At 44.6% G+C, this 20,442-nt stretch overlaps 1 protein-coding gene across 1 annotated transcript in view; it reads right to left on the minus strand.

The window, feature by feature from the left end:
• The window catches only part of GALNT2 (polypeptide N-acetylgalactosaminyltransferase 2), an 810,495-nt gene that overhangs the window by 218,771 nt on the left and 571,282 nt on the right, over positions 1-20,442 (minus strand). Inside the window, exon 11 of the mRNA XM_086927129.1 lies at positions 17,608-17,734. Coding sequence (XP_086783255.1) covers positions 17,608-17,734 — 127 coding nt within the window. The remainder of the gene's footprint in view (positions 1-17,607; positions 17,735-20,442) is intronic.

Consider the following 20,442-nt stretch of genomic DNA (forward strand, 5'->3'; position numbering starts at 1 on the left):
GGTGACAATCCGCGGATTCTGTATTGGTAAACATGCAGGTATCCTTAAAGAGATCTGTAGACAGCTATCCATGGTAGAGGCGGACATCACACGACTAGAGTCCAGATACGCTACCACACTGGACCCTAAGAGACTGGCTGACATTAGGGAGAAAATAGACACATACCATGAATTCGCCGATAGCGAACTTAAATACAAATCACAGAAATACACGGCGCAGGTTTATCGTGAGGGAGGCAGGCCCGGACGGATGCTTTCTAGCAAGATACGCCCTACACCCGCCGCGTCATGCATTACTGAGATCGTGGACCCTCAGGCTACACCTAGATATGACAACCCCTCAATTTTGCAGCGCTTCTTGGACTATTATGCTCGGTTGTATACGGCAGGGCCTACGTCCGACCCCACTGAATTGAATCAGCAATTTGATTACATAGTGCTGGCATGGCTCTCCGACACACATTGTGAATATTTCAGCCATCACATAACCGAAGATGAGCTTTGTGAAGCCATCAACTCCCTCCCAAATAATAAGGCTCCAGGCATAGATGGACAGCCCGGTGAGTTTTATAAGACATACAAATATTTGCTGATACCGCATTTAGCAGCCATGTATGAGGAGTTAGATGAAGATGCCAAGCTACCCCCATCTGTACGTGAGGCGTTATTGATCACTCTCCTTAAACCTGATAAGGATCCAACCCACTGTGAATCCTATCGCCCCTTATCGCTCATCACAATGGATGCGAAGATACTAGCCAAAGTCATAGACTTTAGATTAAAACCACTGATGCAGAAACTGGTCCTGCCAGATCAGTCAGGATTTATCCCGACCCGCTCCACTACACAAAACTTGAGAACTATATTCACCATATTCCATCACCTCAATCAGAAACTGCCGGCTGCAGTGGCCCTACTGGACGCTGCAAAGGGTTCGATTCTGTGGAGTGGCCTTATATGTTCTACGTCGTACGGCGAATGGGTTTCCCCGAACCCTTTCTGAAATGGATCACATTATTGTACACAGCACCCTCCGCTAGGCTGAGAATTAATGGCATTATACCTGACCCCTTTAGCATTTAAAGAGGGACAAGACAGGGCTCCCCTCTATCGGCTCTGCTTTTCACGGTGGCACTGGACCCGCTGGCCTGCAAGGTACGCCAGAGGCATGCCGCTACGGCATTACAGTTCCAGCTCCGCCCAGTCAGCATAACGCTTTATGCAGACGACATGGTCCAATACACGAGATACCCGGATGTTAATTTGAATACGCTTATTCGAGAATATATTAGGGTTGCATATTTGTCGGGCCTCTGTATTAACTGGGATAAATTGGTGGTAATCACACTTACTCCCGCGACATCTAAACCGTCCCTCGACTATCCATTACAGTGGCAGACCGATCCGGTTAAATATCTGGGTATCTCGATACACCGGGACTCAGAAACATTTACTATTATTGCGCACAGGCACAACACCCACACTATTGGCTACAGCCACATGGCTGCATACTGCACATTACGGTGGAACATGAAAGTATGCACCCCACCCCTCTTCTCTCACTTATATCCTCCCCCAGACAATATGCCTATAATTCAGAGATACACCCAGCGATCTGCACCTCCAGGGCCTGGCACACACTGGCGAAACGGACGCACAAACGTCCGACATACGCATCAGCACTACCCCTCAGACATCATCCGCAACTTACGGTGAAGCAGGAACAGAAAATGACACGGGAATTACACGAGATGGGACTTTGCACAATGGGGGATGGTCCCAAACAAGGAATACATATCACGGGATGACGTGGCCCTGAGTGCGCACCGCACTCCTTTAAAGGTTTTCACATATCTGCATCTGCTTATGGCGGTCAGAGCCTCATATCCCTCCTTCCCGGCTGAACCATGAACACATAATGCGCTGCAGACACTCCTGACATCCACCACGAGGCAATGCCTTGTGACTAAACTATATACCATGTCACAAACTGAACAGTTCCGAATACTGGACAGACCCCTAGCTAGATGGAAGGCAACATTGGGCACAAACCTCCTAAAGAGGACTGGGATTACGGGTGTATGCAACTACAGCTGCTTACATCCAACTGCAATTAGACAATCATACACTTCAAGTTCCTACACCAGGTATACTATACGCCCAAACAATTGCATGCATACGGGCTAAAGACGGACGACTAATGCCACAGATGCCAAACCCCCAACGCTGATTTCTTACACATGACCTGGGTATGCATAAAACTCCAATCATTTGGCAAGAGATCACTGACACACTGACACACATCCTGGGGGAGCGTTTTCCGAATACTCCCCTTGTGTGCTTCTTGGGTATCTATAAGATCAAACTGGCGCGTAGAAGAAAGTTCTTGGCGGTGGCACTCCTGCTGGCTAAGAGGAGAGTAGCAATGAGATGGGGCAATAAACTGATACTGAAGCAATCGGACTGGATCAGGGACATGTTTTATTGCAAAACACAATTAGACACGTATCCGGAAGATATACCTCAATCCTCAAGGCTGTGAGATTTCTGGGATCCACTGGTGCAATATCTTCTCTCCATGCAAACAGAAGACGGTTTATAGTAGGGGACTGGCCTGTGACTGTGGTGTGAGGTGAGGGCCGAATGACCCTTCGAACCCTATGGTTGGGCGATGGCATGAACCATATACACATGTATGAACAAAATGAGGGTCCAAAGCTCCCTAATGATTTGTTTCATGATGGCACGGATGGGATGCTGTTAATGAGATGTGTGAGCGGCTTGGCCTACAATTCACAGTCCCTGAGGTGGCAATGTGATGTATATTCGTGTATAATGATTGACGTATGCAATAACACTGTAATTTTGTGTATAAGAATATGTGCAATATGAGCTATTTGACTATTACAAATAAAAAAAAATTAAAAAAAAGAAATTTGCAGGAGAAATATAAAATAAGTTTCTTTCCTGTACACTGTGGTTCTCCAGTATTGATATCCTTTATAGATTCACATGCTTGAATCTTCCCCGTCATGGTGGGACTCCCACTATGACGACGGGGAAGATTCAAGCATGTGAATCTATGTAACATACAATACTGGAGAAACATGAATTACTGGTTGTGAAGCTTAATCAATCTCAATCAAATTAATACCACTGCATCAAGAACATAATCTATGAGACTTTGGGGTCCAAAACAATATTAGTACCCATAGATGTTAAGATTGAGGAGTGATGCTCCCAACCAACCAAGAGGTCCACAGTATTCCAACAAAGTGATTTTTGAGTGGAACCTGGATTCTGAACAGTACATCACATTCTGAGCCGGGCTCACTGACTGTTTTTGCACCTCGACACGCACAGCGGTGAGTTCTTGGAAAACACTCCCCTTGGCCCCTATTGGACGAGTGGCCTTGATCAAAATTATCATGGTACCCAGATTATATCACTTCACAAACCTTCCGGTCATTCTCCCTCGTTCATTCTTTAGGGAATTAGAATAATTACTTATCTCTTTGATTTGAGGCACGGTTTGTCGCAGGGTGACATTATCACATTGATCGCAGAGGATTAGGGGCTCCATCCTTCGAGGCATATTATTTAGCAGCACAGCTGCAGTGGCTCTCATACTGGACAGCGGAGCGTTACCAAGGAGAAACTATGTCAGAGACAGGGCAAGTACCGCTACCAGCAATCAGTCACCTCTTGTTGCCTGGCACTAAACCCACACGAACATACCCACTACAGGTAACAATAGCCCAAACATGTATGCACAGGATACACCGTATGTCTGTAGGGAGACCCCTCTACTCACCACTACTCCCGTTAATGGGACTGCCTAGGAAGAAGACATACTACACAGCCCGGACCCTACAGGTATGGACAGATCATGCGTTAACTGAGATGGAATCCTTATTTCAAGACGGACAATTACGGCCATACAACTGATTAATGGTGGAGGATGACACCCCCCCCGGGCAATTCCTAGCTATCGCCCTTTCTGGAATTTACCATTTCTATGGTACAATTAGTTTTGCAGTGAATATGCATATACAGAGTTGGTAATGGCTTGAGAGCTTCCTAAGAGGTGCGCGGGATCTAGTGTGGTCTTATGTATGTCTGATAAAAGTTGTAGGGGCATTAATCAAAGCCATGTAATATTCCGAGAGCACCCCTCCCCTCCCTTTAGCATTTGCTCCATTAGGAATCACCTCTTCTCTGTTTCCCTGACTTTACTATTCCATTATTACGTACAGGAGGGTGGTGTGATGATATCCAAAGAGGTTAGGTTAGGATAGACCTCCTTCGCCCACATTCATTCCGAGCCTTAACAACAGCCTTGTTAATTCTAGCCACCCCACTCACCCATCTAAACCTAAAAAGGCACTGTTGCAGAGGTTTGAGTTCACCAACTGGAATATGCACTGAAAGAAACTGTATCAGATAGTACAAAAATGGAGATGCATTCATGTTTTTTTACATTAAAGTCACTGATCAATGAGATAATTTGAGTCTAGCACTGGGTAAGTAGGACGCTGCTTGAGACTTCAATGAGGGCCAATTCGCACAATACCACCCCTGCCCTCATCAATAATAATGTCTGCCTGACTGGCCCCCAATAGGCAATAAAATAGTGTGCCCATTGAAATAGTGCCAAAGCTTGTGCTTGCTTCTGCAGTATGGGGATATTCAATATCTGATCTGTAAGCTCGAAACCCCTTCACACACTGTTACCATTTGCATAACCTCAGGGTTATAAGACTCAGGCTCTGAGACGGGAGAAAGATATCTGCAAAAATTATGCTTTGGTTACTTCTAACTGCAGCTTCTTGTCCTTAGTCTACTCCCCATGTGCCAGACTGGATCCTGAAGCTTTTCTTAAGATGTGCTTCCTCATGCCACTAAGTGGCACTGTAGAACAACACAAATGCCAATACTGAGCTCAACTCCTGGAAAACTTTTTACACAACTTTATGAATAAAACATAATAGTCTGCTTTTTAAATTGCACCATCAAATGGTTTATTCAACTTTCTTTGCCTTCATTATTTTTGCAAAGAACTTGATTTTTGTGCATGAAAAAACATAGAAAACACTTGAAACAGATAATATACAGATATATATACAATTCAATCCAAACTACCCTCACTCAACACACTCAGACACTATTCCCTTTTCACAAAATTGGTCAAAACATACAATCTTCAATCAAACATCCAACATCCAACATCCATCCTACATACAGGTCCCAATGTCAACAAAACAAGAGAGTAAAACAGATTTTCAAATACAACAATTTCTTTAAGTTTGGGTATTTTGTAACATGATCCAAATCAAAAATTTGCCCTCCTATTTATAAAATGTGTCTAGGTGACCTGGGACCAGGTCAGGTCCACGCATATCGAACCCTTGAATTAATAGGGTTCTCCTCAGGACCAACAGACTCTTTAGTCTTCAGGATCAATGAACCTCTTGCGTGACTCAACTCTAGTGTATCAGTCTCCACAGTTTTCTTATGTCCTATCAGGGAAGGCAGCAGTATATCTGTTTTGTTTGCTGCAGCCATCACCTTCAGCAGCGGATGCTGCACGTTATTTTATATGTGTGCTCGATCGCGATTTTACGAGCGCCTCCTCCCAGTCAAAGCCGAACACTTGTTTCCGCGAGTTGTGGAGCATGGTGCTGCTCTGTATCCTGTGGAGTTGATGGAGCAGAGCGACTAATATGCGCCACCCTGGAGTGTTGATGTCAGTTTCTTTCTTTCCTCACCTTCTGACATGGGTATGGAGTTCTGCTCCCAATTTTGTTGGTCTTCCGTCAACTTCTAAACAGAATTTAAGTGTGCTAGGTAATGATAGCCCTACTTAAAATAAATGGTTTCAAACTGTGCTTCTTTGGGCCCCAGGAGCCGAGAGGCTCTCCATCTGGAGTACCACCCACGGGTTTGCACTTGGTGACAGTCCGAGACTGATATAACACTTATAGTGCCATTCAGGACCCCGCCTCTAGTGCCACAGCATACGCCAGTTCCTGGAACTTCTACGCCAGTACCGAAGCTATCAACACCGGACGAGGAGCTTCCCATGGTCCTGTCTGACTCTGAGATGTTTTGCGTCTGACCTCGACTGATTCCAGTGGACGGACCATCAGCAGCAGTGTTGCCATTTGGCACATGCCCAGCTGCAGCCCACTGGGATATCTGGCAATGTACAGTCATCCCTCATGGACATCCAGTTCGATGGTACTTGCCTTGAGTGATTCAAAGAGAGCATTGCCATTGCATACTCCTTGGCTTACCTGCCCAACCTCGTCAGCCGCATCAACTGTGCTGCTCCTTTTAGAGTTTCAGAACAGGTGCCCAATGCTGCCAGTCAATACAATTCCAGCATGGTGCCCAACAGTTTCACAGCCATGATGCCCACCACATACGTGGCCTCTGTAAAAGGCCACCCAGTCCACTAAGCTCTCTCTAGCCCCACCTCAACACCCCTTTAGCATGCCCCTAATGTAGGCAGAATCTGATTATTCTTGCGGGGTTGGCAGGCCGTAATATCAGACATGTGGCCCCTGCAAATTGTTCGGGAGAGCTATGCCTTCCCCTTCTTTTCTGCATTGCAGCAGCTTACACCGTCTCCGCAACGACTGACAGAGGACCATCTTTCAATTTGGCAGCAGGAAGTGCAAGCCCTTTTGTCCAATGGGGCTATCGAGAAGGTGCCTGTGCCAGAAGTAGAAAGGACGAATGATGGACTGTTGGAAGTGGGGGTCCTTATCCCTCAGCGCCGCCACCAAATGCTGGAGGCGGGAGTCCCCTGACCCCTTGTTTCAATGTTAGGTAAGTAAGTATACCATCTGAGATAGCCCTGCTGACCCCATTAGTAGCTTGGCACGAGCAGCCAGGCTTATCTCCAAGGCACGAGTGTTCAATATGTGCAACCACACTCACAGCAACCCCATGATGTCACCACTAATAGACTCCACACGAGTTTTTCTAAAATGAGTATAATCTTTATATAAGAAGTTATTCAATATGACAACACGATACAAAATCAACATATAAGAATGGGTAGTATTCCCTGCGGTGGGTTGGTAGGTTCTAATCCCAACCACCGCTTCTAACCAAAAGTTAAGCTCACTTTTAACAGTTTCCAAAAGGTTAGGCAAGTCATATTGCTAGGATCACATGTTGCAAAAGAAAAGAAATACTGCAATGAGTAACGATATTCTCTTTTGTACTGTGCAACAGAGAAACAATGCCACATGTAGCGCCACATTCATGTACTTTGCAATAGAAGGAATAACGCAATGCGTATCACAACCAGCATGCCCTGTACCTGGAAGAAACAAACCAATGCGTCATGCTCCAATCATGTACTGTGCAAGAAATAAATAATGCGCTGCACCCGTTATAATCAGATAGTGTGCGATGAAGAAATAATGCAATGCGCCACGTTACTATCATGGACTCTGCAAGGAAAAAATAACGCAGTGCGTAGCGCACCAAGAATATAGTTCATCAGGGTCAAATGAGGTCAGGCGTCATACGACAGTTCAATAGTTCGTTAGCAGCAATAATGCAAAGTGTAATACGACAGTTTAGATGCTCCGTTAACAGTGCCCCCAATATGGATCAATGATGACACAAAAGTACTGCTTCCAACTCTGGCCCCAGTACTGCCCCTCCTTGGGCCAGCACAGGCCGAGATCCGAGCTGAAGCAACAGGCTCGCGCAGCTGACTGAAGCAAGAGGCCGAGAGAGTGTCACTCCGGGCCCACTCCCCACCCCAGGTGGTGATCCCCGTTACCTGGGGGGGGTGGGGGGCGCGACCCCACTCTCCTCCTTCAGTGACTTGGGTCTTAATCCAGAACTCCATCAATGGGTGCGGCGAACTCGAGCCGGCAGCTCTGCCCCTGCGGGCTTGTTATACTCCGAGGCCCCAATGACCTGGCCCTCCTTCCTCCGGTCTCAGGGAACACCAAAACCGGCCCTCAGCACTGTGGAGACTTACTTCGAATTCGGAGCACACACAACCCAGGCACTCCTCACCAGCACCTCGACATGCACTCTGCTCGTCTGAGACTTGCCGCTTCTCTGGTGCTCACGATGACCCGTGATCTTCACCAACTCCTCTGCTTGCACCACGACACGCACCCTGTGCGTCCGAGTCTCTCCTCTTCTTCCGGTGCACACGATGTCCAGGCACTCCTCCTCAACCCCCTGGCTGCACCACGACACGCACTCTGCATGTCCGAGTCTCACTTCTTTCGGTGCACACGACAACCAGGTGCTCCTCAACAATGCCCTAGCCTGCACCACGACATGCACCCTACACGTCCGAGACACAGCTTACTCCTATGTGCCCCTATCACAAGGCACAACTTCTGAGGGTCTCGAACTGCAAAAGCACGCGCACACTGCGCTGCTTGGGACTTTCCCGGAAACTTTTATTTTCCTGTGTTTCCAAACAGGGAGCCAGTTCACCTTGGGCCTTTGGGGTTACAAGACACAGCACAGTCTTCTTCAAGCAGGGGGACCCAGCGCCTCCAAGCACAGTCCCTACAGCCTCTCTCTTGGTTAGAACAGCAAACTGCACACCAGCCCAAGATCACGAAGCAGGGATTGGTCTTTCCACAGCAGTCTCTTCAGTTGCTCCTTCTTTAGCAGAGGTTCCTCTTGACTACAGAATGGGTCCAAGCCTTTTCAGTCTCAATCCATTTCTGTTTCATTGCCCCGTTCAGGGGTTTCAGCTCTCATAGTTATTATTATTTATTATTTTAAATCTTATATAGCGCGCAGCTACCCTCGGGCGTCCCGGCGCTTTAAGACAACATCGGATGGTAAGGAAACAGCATCAAGGCGTTATGCTGGGAACAGGAAGGTTTTAAGACCCTTGCGGAAACGCAGTGTGCAGGGCTCAGCTCGGAGTTTTAGAGGAAGCGAGTTCCAGAGCTTTGCCGTGTTAAATGAAAATCTTCTCCCACCAGTGCGGGCCTTTTTGACTCTGGGCACCATCAAGAGATGTTTTGTGTCTGACCGCAACGTTCTGCCAGCTTTGTAGGGAGTCACTAGATTTTTTAGAATAAGGGGACCTTTGCCTGCAAGAATTTTATGAGCGGTACAGAGTGCTTTAAAAGTCACTCTCTCCCGCACGGGGAGCCAATGCAGTGCCTTCAGTGCTGGTTTCGCAGATTGTTTCCTCGGAATGTCCGTGAGCAGCCTTGCCGCTGCATTTTGGACCTGTTGAAGAGTCTTAAAGGTTGATTCAGGGGCGCCTAAGAAGATGGCGTTGCAATAATCGAGTCTAGATGTTATGAGGCCCTGAATCAACAACTTCCTCGATGTTACCGGAAGTAGGGGGAAGATTTTCCGAGCCGACTTGAGCAGGGCATAACATACTCCTGCTGTTTTCTTGGCTTGAGTGCGGAAAGACAGGTCTGGTTCCAGCCAGACTCCAAGGCTTTTGATCGCATCCTTGGGAGCCGGGGGATCGCCCATACATCCCGGCCAGCTGAGCGGCGGGAGAAGGGTAGTTTTACTCCCCATCAGCAGTATTTCCGTTTTTGAGCCGTTTAACTTAAGGGAGGAATCTCCCATCCAAGTATGAACATCTGCCAGGCAGGAGTTCAAGATGTCAGGATTGTCGGCCAGATGTGATAAGGAAACCACTAGCTGCGTATCGTCAGCGTAGCTGACGATTTTGATGTCATATGGGGATACTACGTCCTCCAGGGGGGCCATATATACATTAAATAATGTAGGGCTCAATGACGAGCCCTGTGGCACTCCACACTGGAGGGGAATGGATTTGGATCTCTCGGGGCCATCCCACACCTGGTAGGAACGATTCGAAAGAAAAGATCTCAGCCACTGCAAGGCTGCCCCGGAGACCCCTACCTCAGCCAGCCGTCGGATCAACACCTGATGGTTCACAGTGTCGAACGCCGCGCTTAGGTCCAGGAGGATCACCGCCACTGACCCTCCTGAGTCAAGGATGCATCTTGTCTCTTCGACTACTGCCAAGAGGGCCGTGTCTGTGCCCTGCCCTGGGCGGAATCCAGTTTGTGATGGTCGAAGGAGTCCATTCGACTCCAGAAAGGCTGACAACTGCCTGTTGACCAGTCGTTCCGCAACTTTGCCGAGGCCCGGCAAGAGCGAGATCGGTCTAAAATTCGCCAGATCTTTGGGGTCCAAATTGGCCTTTTTTAAAAGAGCCTTAACAACGGCCATTTTCCAGGTGGGTGGCACCACACCCTGAGCGAAAGAAGCGTTCATAAGGTCTGTTATGGGAGCTGCAATGGACGCGGAGTTATAGCCCTTAATGTCAATTCAATTCAATTCAGAAAGCTTTATTTCGATATTCACAGCGATATCATAAAAGCATACATTGTTTAGAAAAATACATTGTTAAAAACAGATATAAGTCACAAAGTGCCAGTGCGATTCCTTTTTAGAAGGATCAGGCGATTTAGAAAAACAGGGGTATTTATCAAAAAAGTGACTAGTGCAGTTTTATACAAACAAGATTTAACAATAAAACCATCTTTAAAATTTTGGACATTAAAAAAAAAAAATGTTTTAAATGGATAAGTACATTTTATATAGTACATCAAATTCCTAAACTTTACCAACAATTTCAAAAATCTAACTAAGGAGTGTACCACTTCCATATTTTCCAACTGTTGTAGTCTGATGAAAGCATTTCTACAAGACAGGAGGCCCCACTCCTTAAGAATTGGTTTAAGTAGGATCTTTCTTGGGACCTGATAAAATTTACAGAATAAAATACAGTGCAAGTTAGTTTGAAGAGCGAGATCAGCGCGGGGACAGGGCGGCATTTCTCTCGACCAGTCATTGCAAGATGGGAAGGTAATTAAACGAAAAAAGGATCCCAATCTAAATCTTTAAAGACGCATTCTAGAATAGCAATTAATATCGCTAGCAAGATACATTTGTAAGCCTTGTTCGTTGTAATTTGTTGATAGGCCAACACTGATTTTTTAAGTTTTTCCGTGGACCATCTTTTGTTTGCTAGATGGTCCATAGCCAATTTGCGTAGCATTTTTCTTGGCATCGTTTCCATACTAGATGGATTCTTAAAAAACTCAGGGTGGCCAATCTCAGTCAGCATTTTTTCCACAAAAGATAACCATTTGATTTGTTTTACACCGTCAAGGTTTAGGCAATCAGATATTATATTACGATTAAAGACTGTCTCTGGAGTTAGCCACAGCTTATGCCATAGCAAAATGGGCTCAGTCATTATTATATCAGAGATGTAAGGGAGGCCAAGTTCTATGTGTACTAAATAGCTAGCTGTAGATTTGGGGACCTCCAGGAGGTATCTGAGAAAACAGTTTTCGATTTGCTGAATTGAGGTTGAAGTATCAATTCCCCAGATACCAGAACCATAGGTGGCCGTAGATACACATTTCGCCTTGTATATTATGATCAACTCCTTTACAGGTCTACCCCCGATTTTAACCGCAAAGTTTTGTAAGGCTCCGATTGCCCTAGAAAAAGCACGTTTTCTGGCTTTAATTGCTGTGTGCCAAGAACACTTCCTGTGAAAAGAGATCCCAAGATAGGGAAATTGATCTATAGTCTCTATCTTTCTACCCTCAATAAAAATAGGGCAAGGTATTTTCTTTATACCTTTTCGGCAAGACATGGAAAAGGTTTTAGATATATTAACCTTAAGTCCCTTTTCGCTCATAAAAAGTGTAAATTTGGAAACTGCCCTTTGTAAACCCAGCCTGGTTTGAGACATAATAGCAGCGTCGTCTGCATACAGAAGGATGGGGACAGGATGGCCCTGGACAGAGGGGTACCCCTTAATGTCTTTGAAGTTCGTTTGTGCTCAGAAGTCCCTGAACCCCTCCCTAAATCAGTTCTGGGTGTCTCCCTCCCAGTGTCACTCTCTATCTTTGATACTGGGTGTCTGGATCCTTAATCACTCAGCAGGAGATGGGTCAATTGGTTTATAGCAACAGCCCAGGCCTTTTCACCTCCTGGGCTTCTCCTCCCCCTACTCTCCAGATGCAGGGCAGCCTGGTGCCATCTCAACTCCTCCCTGGGTCAAGACCTCTCCCAGCTCCTCTCACCTTTCAGATCCAGGCAAACAACCCACATTTCAGCAGAGACACACAGAAATGCCTAGAGCACAAAACGCAGCCACTTTCTAATAGAGTGGTTTCTGAATACAAAATGGCAAAACCACCTTCACAGAAAGATGTGTTATGACACTGAGTTCATACATACTAAACTTCACCTCTCCATTATAAACCTAGAGGAGACTAGGCTAACAAACAACACCCAGCCTCCCCGTTCTGTCCTATGGGCAGGATGGCCTTTCAGCAGAGAACAACGAAATGGAGTGTTTTTCACTGTCAGGACAAAACACACACCTTAGTATATGTCTTGCCTTTTACCTACACAGCACTCTGCCCAGGGATTACCCGGGACCTACCACAGGGTTGCCCAATGTGTATGTAAAAGGGAAAGTAAGGCCTGACAAGTGGTTGCAATTGTCAGGACAACATGCTAACTTAGCAAACTGCACGCAGGTCCTACACTGCAAGCCTGAGTTCTCTTCTCAGCGCACCTTTGCATTACTAGCCCTGGCACACACTGTGCACATCACTAGGGACTTTACTAGTAAGGCAAACATACCAATCACGGCCAACCAATTACCATTACATTTTACATTGGGAACACTTGTACGTTGACACTGATCAGCAGTGGCATAGTACCCAAAGTATCTAAATTGGCAACTCTATGTCTTGAAAACGGTCCAGGGGGGAAGCAAAAAGTTTAGGGAACTTTAGCCAAAAAGGCTAAGTCCTACATGGACGGACTGCTGAACAAATCAAATATTCACCCGCAGTCACAGATCTGGGTTTAATCCATCGTTTTTTGCTCACCATGCCACCCCAGTTTGGACCCAGCCATATGCAAATCAGTCTTGAACCTGTTCCCAATGAGCATAGTCCAGCCCGAACTGCCAGGCCCACCCTGGACCGGAAATTAGCATCCTGGGACTGGTTTTGGAGTATCATCAGCAGCCAGGCTAGCTTGAATCCAGTGGCACAGTGAGCACGGGACCAACATCTGGGCATACCCTTCCCACTTCAGGGTGACAACAGCAAAAAGAACAAATGATTGACTGAATGCTGAACAAATCAAACATTCACACCTAGTCACAGATCTGGGTTTAATCAATCGTTTGTTTGCTCGCCACGCCATTTAGGTTTGGACCCAACCATATGCAAATCCCAATCAAGACAGTCTAACCCTTATTACCAGGCCAGGTCTTCCTGCAAGGGAAAAAAAGTGCAGCGCGTAGTGCACCAAGCATGTAGTTCGTCAGGCACAAATTAGGTCAGGCGTCCTACGACAGTTGGATAGTTCGTTAGCAGTAATAATGCAAAGTGTAATATGACAGTTTAGGGGCTCCGTTAACAGTGCCCCCAATATGTATCAATGGTGCCTGCCAGCCTCATTTATCAACACTGATGATTCCTGCATTCTTGTTAAAAAGGCTAAAGGGCAAGAGAAATCGCCCTGAGTTCTAGGAAGTTTATGTGCATTTTGGACTGAAAGAGATTGTATTTGCTACTTATTTGAAATCCTGTAGATGGGCTCGCCAGCCCTCCACAGAAGCATCTGTCATTATGTACTCTGGAACTGGAGTTAGGAATATTAGCCCTGATGAGAAGTTGTTGGAGTTTTGCCACCAAGGAAGCACATTTTTTATAGCCGGTGTGATTTGGATGACAGGCGAATGAGCCTTCCACCTGAACCCATTGCTTGTCCAGTTCTTCCTGGAAAGGTCTTATTCTTAGGCAAGCACAAGGTACTAGGAGAATGACCAATGACATCATGCTGAGAAAAGATCTGAAAAGACGAAAAGAAACAAACTTTCTTTTTGTGAGGGTTTAAGCCGGTGTTATGAGTTTAATTTTTCTGTCTGTGGACAAGAATGCTTTGTAATGTAATGTATCTAAGGTTGCTCTTAGGAAATTTAAGTTTTTGAGGGAGAGAGGATAGACTTTTGGTAATCTACTGTGAGCCCCAGGGATTGTAACATCCGTAAACACGCTGTTGTAGCTTTTGACGCTTGTTGGACAGATGGTGGTTTTATGAGCAAGTAGTAGAGGTATGGGACTACCTGAAGACCGTTCTGTCTTAGATGGGCTGCCACTAAGGTGGGACATTTTGTGAATATTTGAGGGGCTGGCCTGAAACCAAAGGGAAGCACTTTAAATTGATAGTGGGTGCCAGCTACTGTGAATCTGTGAAACCTGCGATGCTTGGGATGGAGAATGGTATGTAAATAGGCATTCTGCAAATCCAGACACACCATGAAATCCCTGATTGAGTCGCTGCAGAAACTCTTGGGAGAGTGACCAACAGAAAGGATTTCTTTTTCAGGTACACATTGAGCTTTCTGAAAATCTAGAATGGGATGCCATTCTCCCGATTTCTCCTTGATCAGAAAAAAGTGAGAATAGAGAACCATTCCTTTCTGAGAATGAGGGATTTTCTCTATGACAATCGTGTTCAGCAGGGCTAGGGTCTATTTCCTGAGAATATGGAATGTTGGTGCTTGTTTTGGTGGAGTTGGTGAGTGGAATTTGCATAAACTCCAGGGTATGGCCATATGTAATAAGATCGAGTACCTATACGTTCATTTTGATCTTCTACCATTGATGGTAATACTGCGATATTTGTGCTCCCACAGAATGGGGAGTTATGAGGGTGTAACCAGCACTAAGATGTTGTCACTGTTTCCTGCTATTGTCTCTTCCTGGTATAGTTTCGTTTCTCCACAGCTGTTGCTTGGAGTAGGTGGCTACTGGTGGTGCACGGTATGGCTGGTGCTGTTGATAAGCAGGCGAAAGGGCAGCTGATAGGGTTGGTACAGCTGGTATCGCTGATATCACCTACAATAGGAATATTTACCTTTTCCGCAAGCCCCTCTGAAAGGTGTTTTTTAGTACTGTAAGGTACCCAATGAATTTGCGGTGTCCATGCCCGCCTTGATTGTTTGTAAGACGTTGATGTGCTTGCCAAACAAGGCGTCATCATTATAGAGCACGTCTAAGATTTTTGTTTGGACTGCTGAACAACATGTCGCCTTTAGCCAACCTTGGCGTCTAAAGACTGCTGACCATGTGAGTTGCAGGAAACTTAGGAAAGCTATGATGCAGATCGCTCTCCCTCTAGCAAAATCGTTTTTGCTTCTGCTTTCTAAGCAACAGATGGGAAACAAAAAATGGGTTACAGAGAGAACTTAGGTAGAGAGAGTAGTGAGGTAGTGACACAAGTTTGTGTGAGAAGGGTGAAGCTTAGAAAAAGGGTGTGAATTAGAGAGATGGATGAGGTAGAGAAAGAGATGAGGGTCATACACAAGTAGAGAATAAGGTAGACAGTGTTGCGATGGAAAAGAAGGAGGTAAAGAGATGTGTAAAGAGTGGTTGAGAGGGAGTTAAAGAAATTGTAAAGTTGTAATGGAGGTACAGTGAGAGAAAGCAATAAGTAAATCGAGAAATTGAGGAGGTAATGATGGACTGAAAATGAGGCTGAGAAAGACAGCAAGAAAAGAGTAAAGAAGTAAGAGGTGAATTAAGCGGGACAGAGATAGAAAAAATGAGAGGTGAGCAAATGAACTAAGGTAAACAGTAGTTATGTAGTGAAAAAGAGGTAATGTAGTGAGAAGCAAGTAAGATATAAGGTAGAGAAATAAAAAACAAAGGTGAGGTAGACAGGGGCGAAACACAGATAGAGGGAGGCGAGATGGAGAGGGGAATGGGTAAATCGAGATCTGAGGTAGAGAGATGAAATGACTGAACAGAGTCAGGGACTTGAGTTCGAAAGCAAGTGGTTGAGTGAAGAGAGAAAGGTGAGAGAGAGAGAGAGAGAGAGGGGTTAGAGATGCAGAAGTAGTAACAGGGTGACAGAGAAAGGTAGGGACGGGAGAGAAAGGTAGCAACGTTTACTTGAAAGAAATGCAAGGTAGACAGAGGCAGCGGAGATGACAAGTTAATTAGAAGACAGTCGACTAAAAAGTAAATAGCGGTAAGAGGAATGTAGTCAGGTACAGAGGGAGAGTCAGGAGAGGAGGTGAAAAGGTAAACAAAGGAAGAGGCTAGAGAGCTGGGGGTAGCTAGAGAGAACGTTTTAAAGGTAAACAGAGAAAGATAGAAAAATTAGTTAACAAATTCTTCAGACTGTGGGGTCTCTGGACAATTGCCCACTTTGCCCATGTCTTCGTTATCCAGTTAGGGTTGCTGCTTCCACACGCTGTATTATTGTTACATACTGACCATGATTCAAAGCCCTCAACACGTTCTCTTGTAGCTATGGAAGACTAGTTTTCATTCAAGACCCAATAATTTAGTTACTAAAATCAGTCTGACAAAGTGAAAAACGCCATTGATCTAACAAAGGTATTTGCATGGAAAGTTTAGGCTGGGACATCATAGCCACTTTCAAGGATGTATGCGTGGCACATGATTGGAAGAGTGTGCAATACCAAGAGCTCCTCTTTGCATAACTACAAAATCCTTCATGAGCAGCGCTTGGTGTAACTGCTGAATAGCAGGAGTCCCTAACGTGTTTGAAAGAAGGGAGGAAGAGCATGATTAAAGAGGAATAAAATATTAAATAAAACCACAGAGCATCTACTTCAGTCAATAAGGAGCCACAAGAAGTGAACATAGACGGGAATTACGTGAAAACTGGTCTCAAACCCCAATGGGAAGCTAACAAAGGAACATTCGGAAGGCCTTAATGTTGATGCCAGACTGAGCAACGAAAATTATTCTTGTGTAGGCCTAAGATTTTAGTAACAATGTCCAGGCACACTAGATTGCACCACAACCTTGTTTCGCTTATTCGACTGTATATAAAAACAATGTGCAAAGTTTTAGCCATTGACATTTTTAAAGTTTACATTTTTTTTAAGTTCCTGATTTTTGCTCTTTGAAATGGTGGAAAGTTTCCTAGTTTATCAAATTTTTTTTTGCATGACATCATTTTCACAAATAGAGAGATCATTGTACCTCTAGTCGAACCCAGACCAACAGAAACATGTATGCAGATTTGAATCCATGTAAGATTACATTTTGCTGCGCTTTTCTACGCCAAATGGCAGTGCGCAGGAAAATAAACCTGTTAGTGCTAGGTGAATGTTAGGGCTAAATGACATATATGACAAACGGTCGCAAATGTCACATTTCTAGCAAAATGGCACAGCTCAAACCTTCGCAAATCTTTCCACGGATCCTGAAAAGGAAGCAAAAACACGCACACATACTGGTCTGAAGCAGACATTCAATAATGATGCCCTTTTTAACAAAACGTTCTCTGTCTGCTATACAAAATGCACAGGTCAAGGGAGATCAGGGAAGCCTTCCTCTTAACAAATGTATTCATTTTAACAGTACCGCACTGTACTCCAATGGCCACTAATAAACGCAAAGGGATTGTTAGCAAAAGCAGATTAATAGTATTCTACATTTACACTGTTGTAAAAAATGCATTCACAGGAAGTTCTGCCATGTTGTTTTTTCTAAGCTGCGAATTACTTCCAAAAGAGAGGCTTACCTAGCAAATACTGTCCCGCTGCCTCCTGGGAATGTGTAAGGATGCTGCTTGCGGAAGACGTGGCCGACCCTGCTGCACGGGATGATTTCCAGGCTTCCGCCACATTGCCATACACGGAATGAGATTTCTGTAAGGAAACCACATGCATGGGTGAGTGTGCGAACTGCGTTAAACTAAACTTGGTGTAGCCAGCTCAATTTTGGCTCATGAGATGAGCTCTAAATTTCCCAATCCGATGAGTGAAAGTATAGTGAGGAGTCTTTCAGTGGGGGAATAACAGGGAGGTGGGGTGATAAAAAAACACACACAAAGTATATATTCTTTTTCCCATTCTTAGCCTGTCCAAGGCACATCATATGTCCTAGACAGTTTTACAATCCCTGCTGCCCTCCTATAGGAAAACAAAATATATCACCCCACACAATTAACTAAAACACAAGGGAAGAAAACACAAAAACACCTATTTTCCTTTGGTTGGAAACGTTGATTTTTTTTTATTAAGTTAGGTGTCTCATATCACAGAAGAGCTTCAAGGGTTTTAACACTTCAGCCTTGTGGTTATTTCTAGGTGGAAATCAAGTAGTTGGTGATCCCTTTAGCAGCAATTTGTTAGAGTAGGAGTCTGCCTTCAGGAAATAGAAGTGTACCATACATCAGATTACACACAAAAAACATGTAGCCATTCAAGCATATCATATTACTGCAGAGGAAAAGCTATGCAATTAATCATTTTATGAAAATAAATGTAAACAAAATAAGCTGTTCACACAAAATGACAGTCAAAAGGCTTCATTGGTTAGCAACCAATAGCTAAATCCCTGGGACTCGGATAAAATCCTCCAAATATGGGGAAAACAAAGCCCCTGACAGGTGAAGGAAACTTCTAGTATTTTTCAGAGATATTGGTAGTGCCATTTCAATTGTGAGGGCTTAGTCTTCGTTGCTCTGAAGGGTTAATTGTGGCATGTTACGTTTCAGTGAGTTGGGTTGTAACAGCTCTTTCCAGAGGACTACGGGGCAAGCAAGAGCTACTAGGACCAACTGTGGTTGTTGAGGCATTTTACTCTTGATGTCCTGAGACTAGGCATACTATGGGCTCGGACCTTGACTCTCAATGGTAATGCGAGTCATGCAGTCCAAGACTTCTGAAGGAGGATGTAGGTGTGGGGTGAACACAAGCTCATAACTCAAAACACACCCGGCAACCCTCCACAAATGATTGTCCAGTCAAATACTTGCTTTTATATCAAAAGGAGTATTTATCTACAAACGCAAAGTACAATACGGCACATCACAAATAATACACACAGCCTTCGGCACACTAGTGTTACAATGGTCAGCTCTTGACTCACTTCTCGATCTAAGGACCTATTCCCCATTTATATGAGGCGACATTCCCCCACTAATGAGTTCAAGTCTTAGTCCTCATCAGAAGTGACCAAAATAGTCCTGAATGACGGCTGCAACTGTCAATGTTTCAAACACCTCTGGCCATCTCTGTTTTACTTTTTTAGCATTGACCTCTAAACAGTGCAACCAAGGTCGTCTCTGCATTTTACAACTTTACACTTGATAGCAGTGGTTAGACTAAATGCACATCCTAGACATATAGGCTCAGTACAACCGTACAAGTTTTACCCAGTAGCTCAATTTGTATGGTAAAGGATGCTACAAAGAAAGCACGAGTGGTACCGACTAGATGCACAGAGACTGAGTAAAAACACACATTCAATTGAGACTTATGAAGGACTCGGAGCACACCTTCAAGTGAAGTCCTAGGATGACTTACCAAAATGATCAATATATTGAGTTAGAAAGCATATATAATATGTAACCTTAGTGCACAGGCTTAGTAAATTCATGTACACAGGATGTAAGAATATAATCAGAACCAACAGTAAGAACATCGTTGTTGAGTTGGTCAGAAGCTTAAATTCATGAAGATGTAAAGTTAAACACTTCTTGTGCATTGATCACAACAGCCAATATGTATTTCGTAGAAGACACATTTTTCAAGGCTGTGAATTGTACATAAATGATGATACAAAGCACCATAATAATAGCATCATAAAATAAACTGATGACACAAAAGTGGTAATCACTAAAGAGTACAGAGCAATGGGAGAAAAAAGATGGAGTGTCACTTAATGTTGACCTGTGAAGACTACTGTGTAGAGAAGAACCACCTGGGGAAAAAAATCCAATTAGAGAGAGAGACTGCTCAAGAAAGCAAGTCATGTAGTTATTAGTAATGGAAGCTATCAGCACTGCAAGGATGAGTGCGCCCAAGAGAAGTTCCACCAAATATATCATATATTTAAACACCACTAGTTAAAGTGTGAAAAGTAAACATCACTTCAGATGGTACCTTGATTGAGCTTTGTTAGAAGTATTAGGCAAACAGCACATGGTGTTACTTTGGCCTAACAAAGCATAGACTCCAACCTCATGTTGTGGTTAAAAAACGGACTATCGCCTACCTCCTGTCAATCACCAAGGGTGCATAGAGAGCGAATGAACAGTTTCGTTTAAAAGTGAGGACCCTGAAGTGAGGTCATGTAGCAGTAATACACACTCAGCTGCCCCAGACCATCGTGGCTGGGAGAACTTGATTGTGTTGCTATTCAAGACATTCACTACACAGTGATACTTTTCCATATTTTGTAATAGCAATGACAATAACTCTATGAGAGCTGGGTCACTGTGATACAGATTTTACACAACTTTCCCCAACAAAAGCATTTTTTTTTAAAATCTCTACAAGCTTGATGATCGAGACTGTGAGGCAAAGAGCGAATATGCTACTTACCAGTATGCATCTGTTCTTGGCATGTG

This window comes from Lissotriton vulgaris, chromosome 6, assembly GCF_964263255.1.
Source record: "Lissotriton vulgaris chromosome 6, aLisVul1.2, whole genome shotgun sequence".
In the NCBI taxonomy this organism is placed as follows: domain Eukaryota; kingdom Metazoa; phylum Chordata; class Amphibia; order Caudata; family Salamandridae; genus Lissotriton; species Lissotriton vulgaris.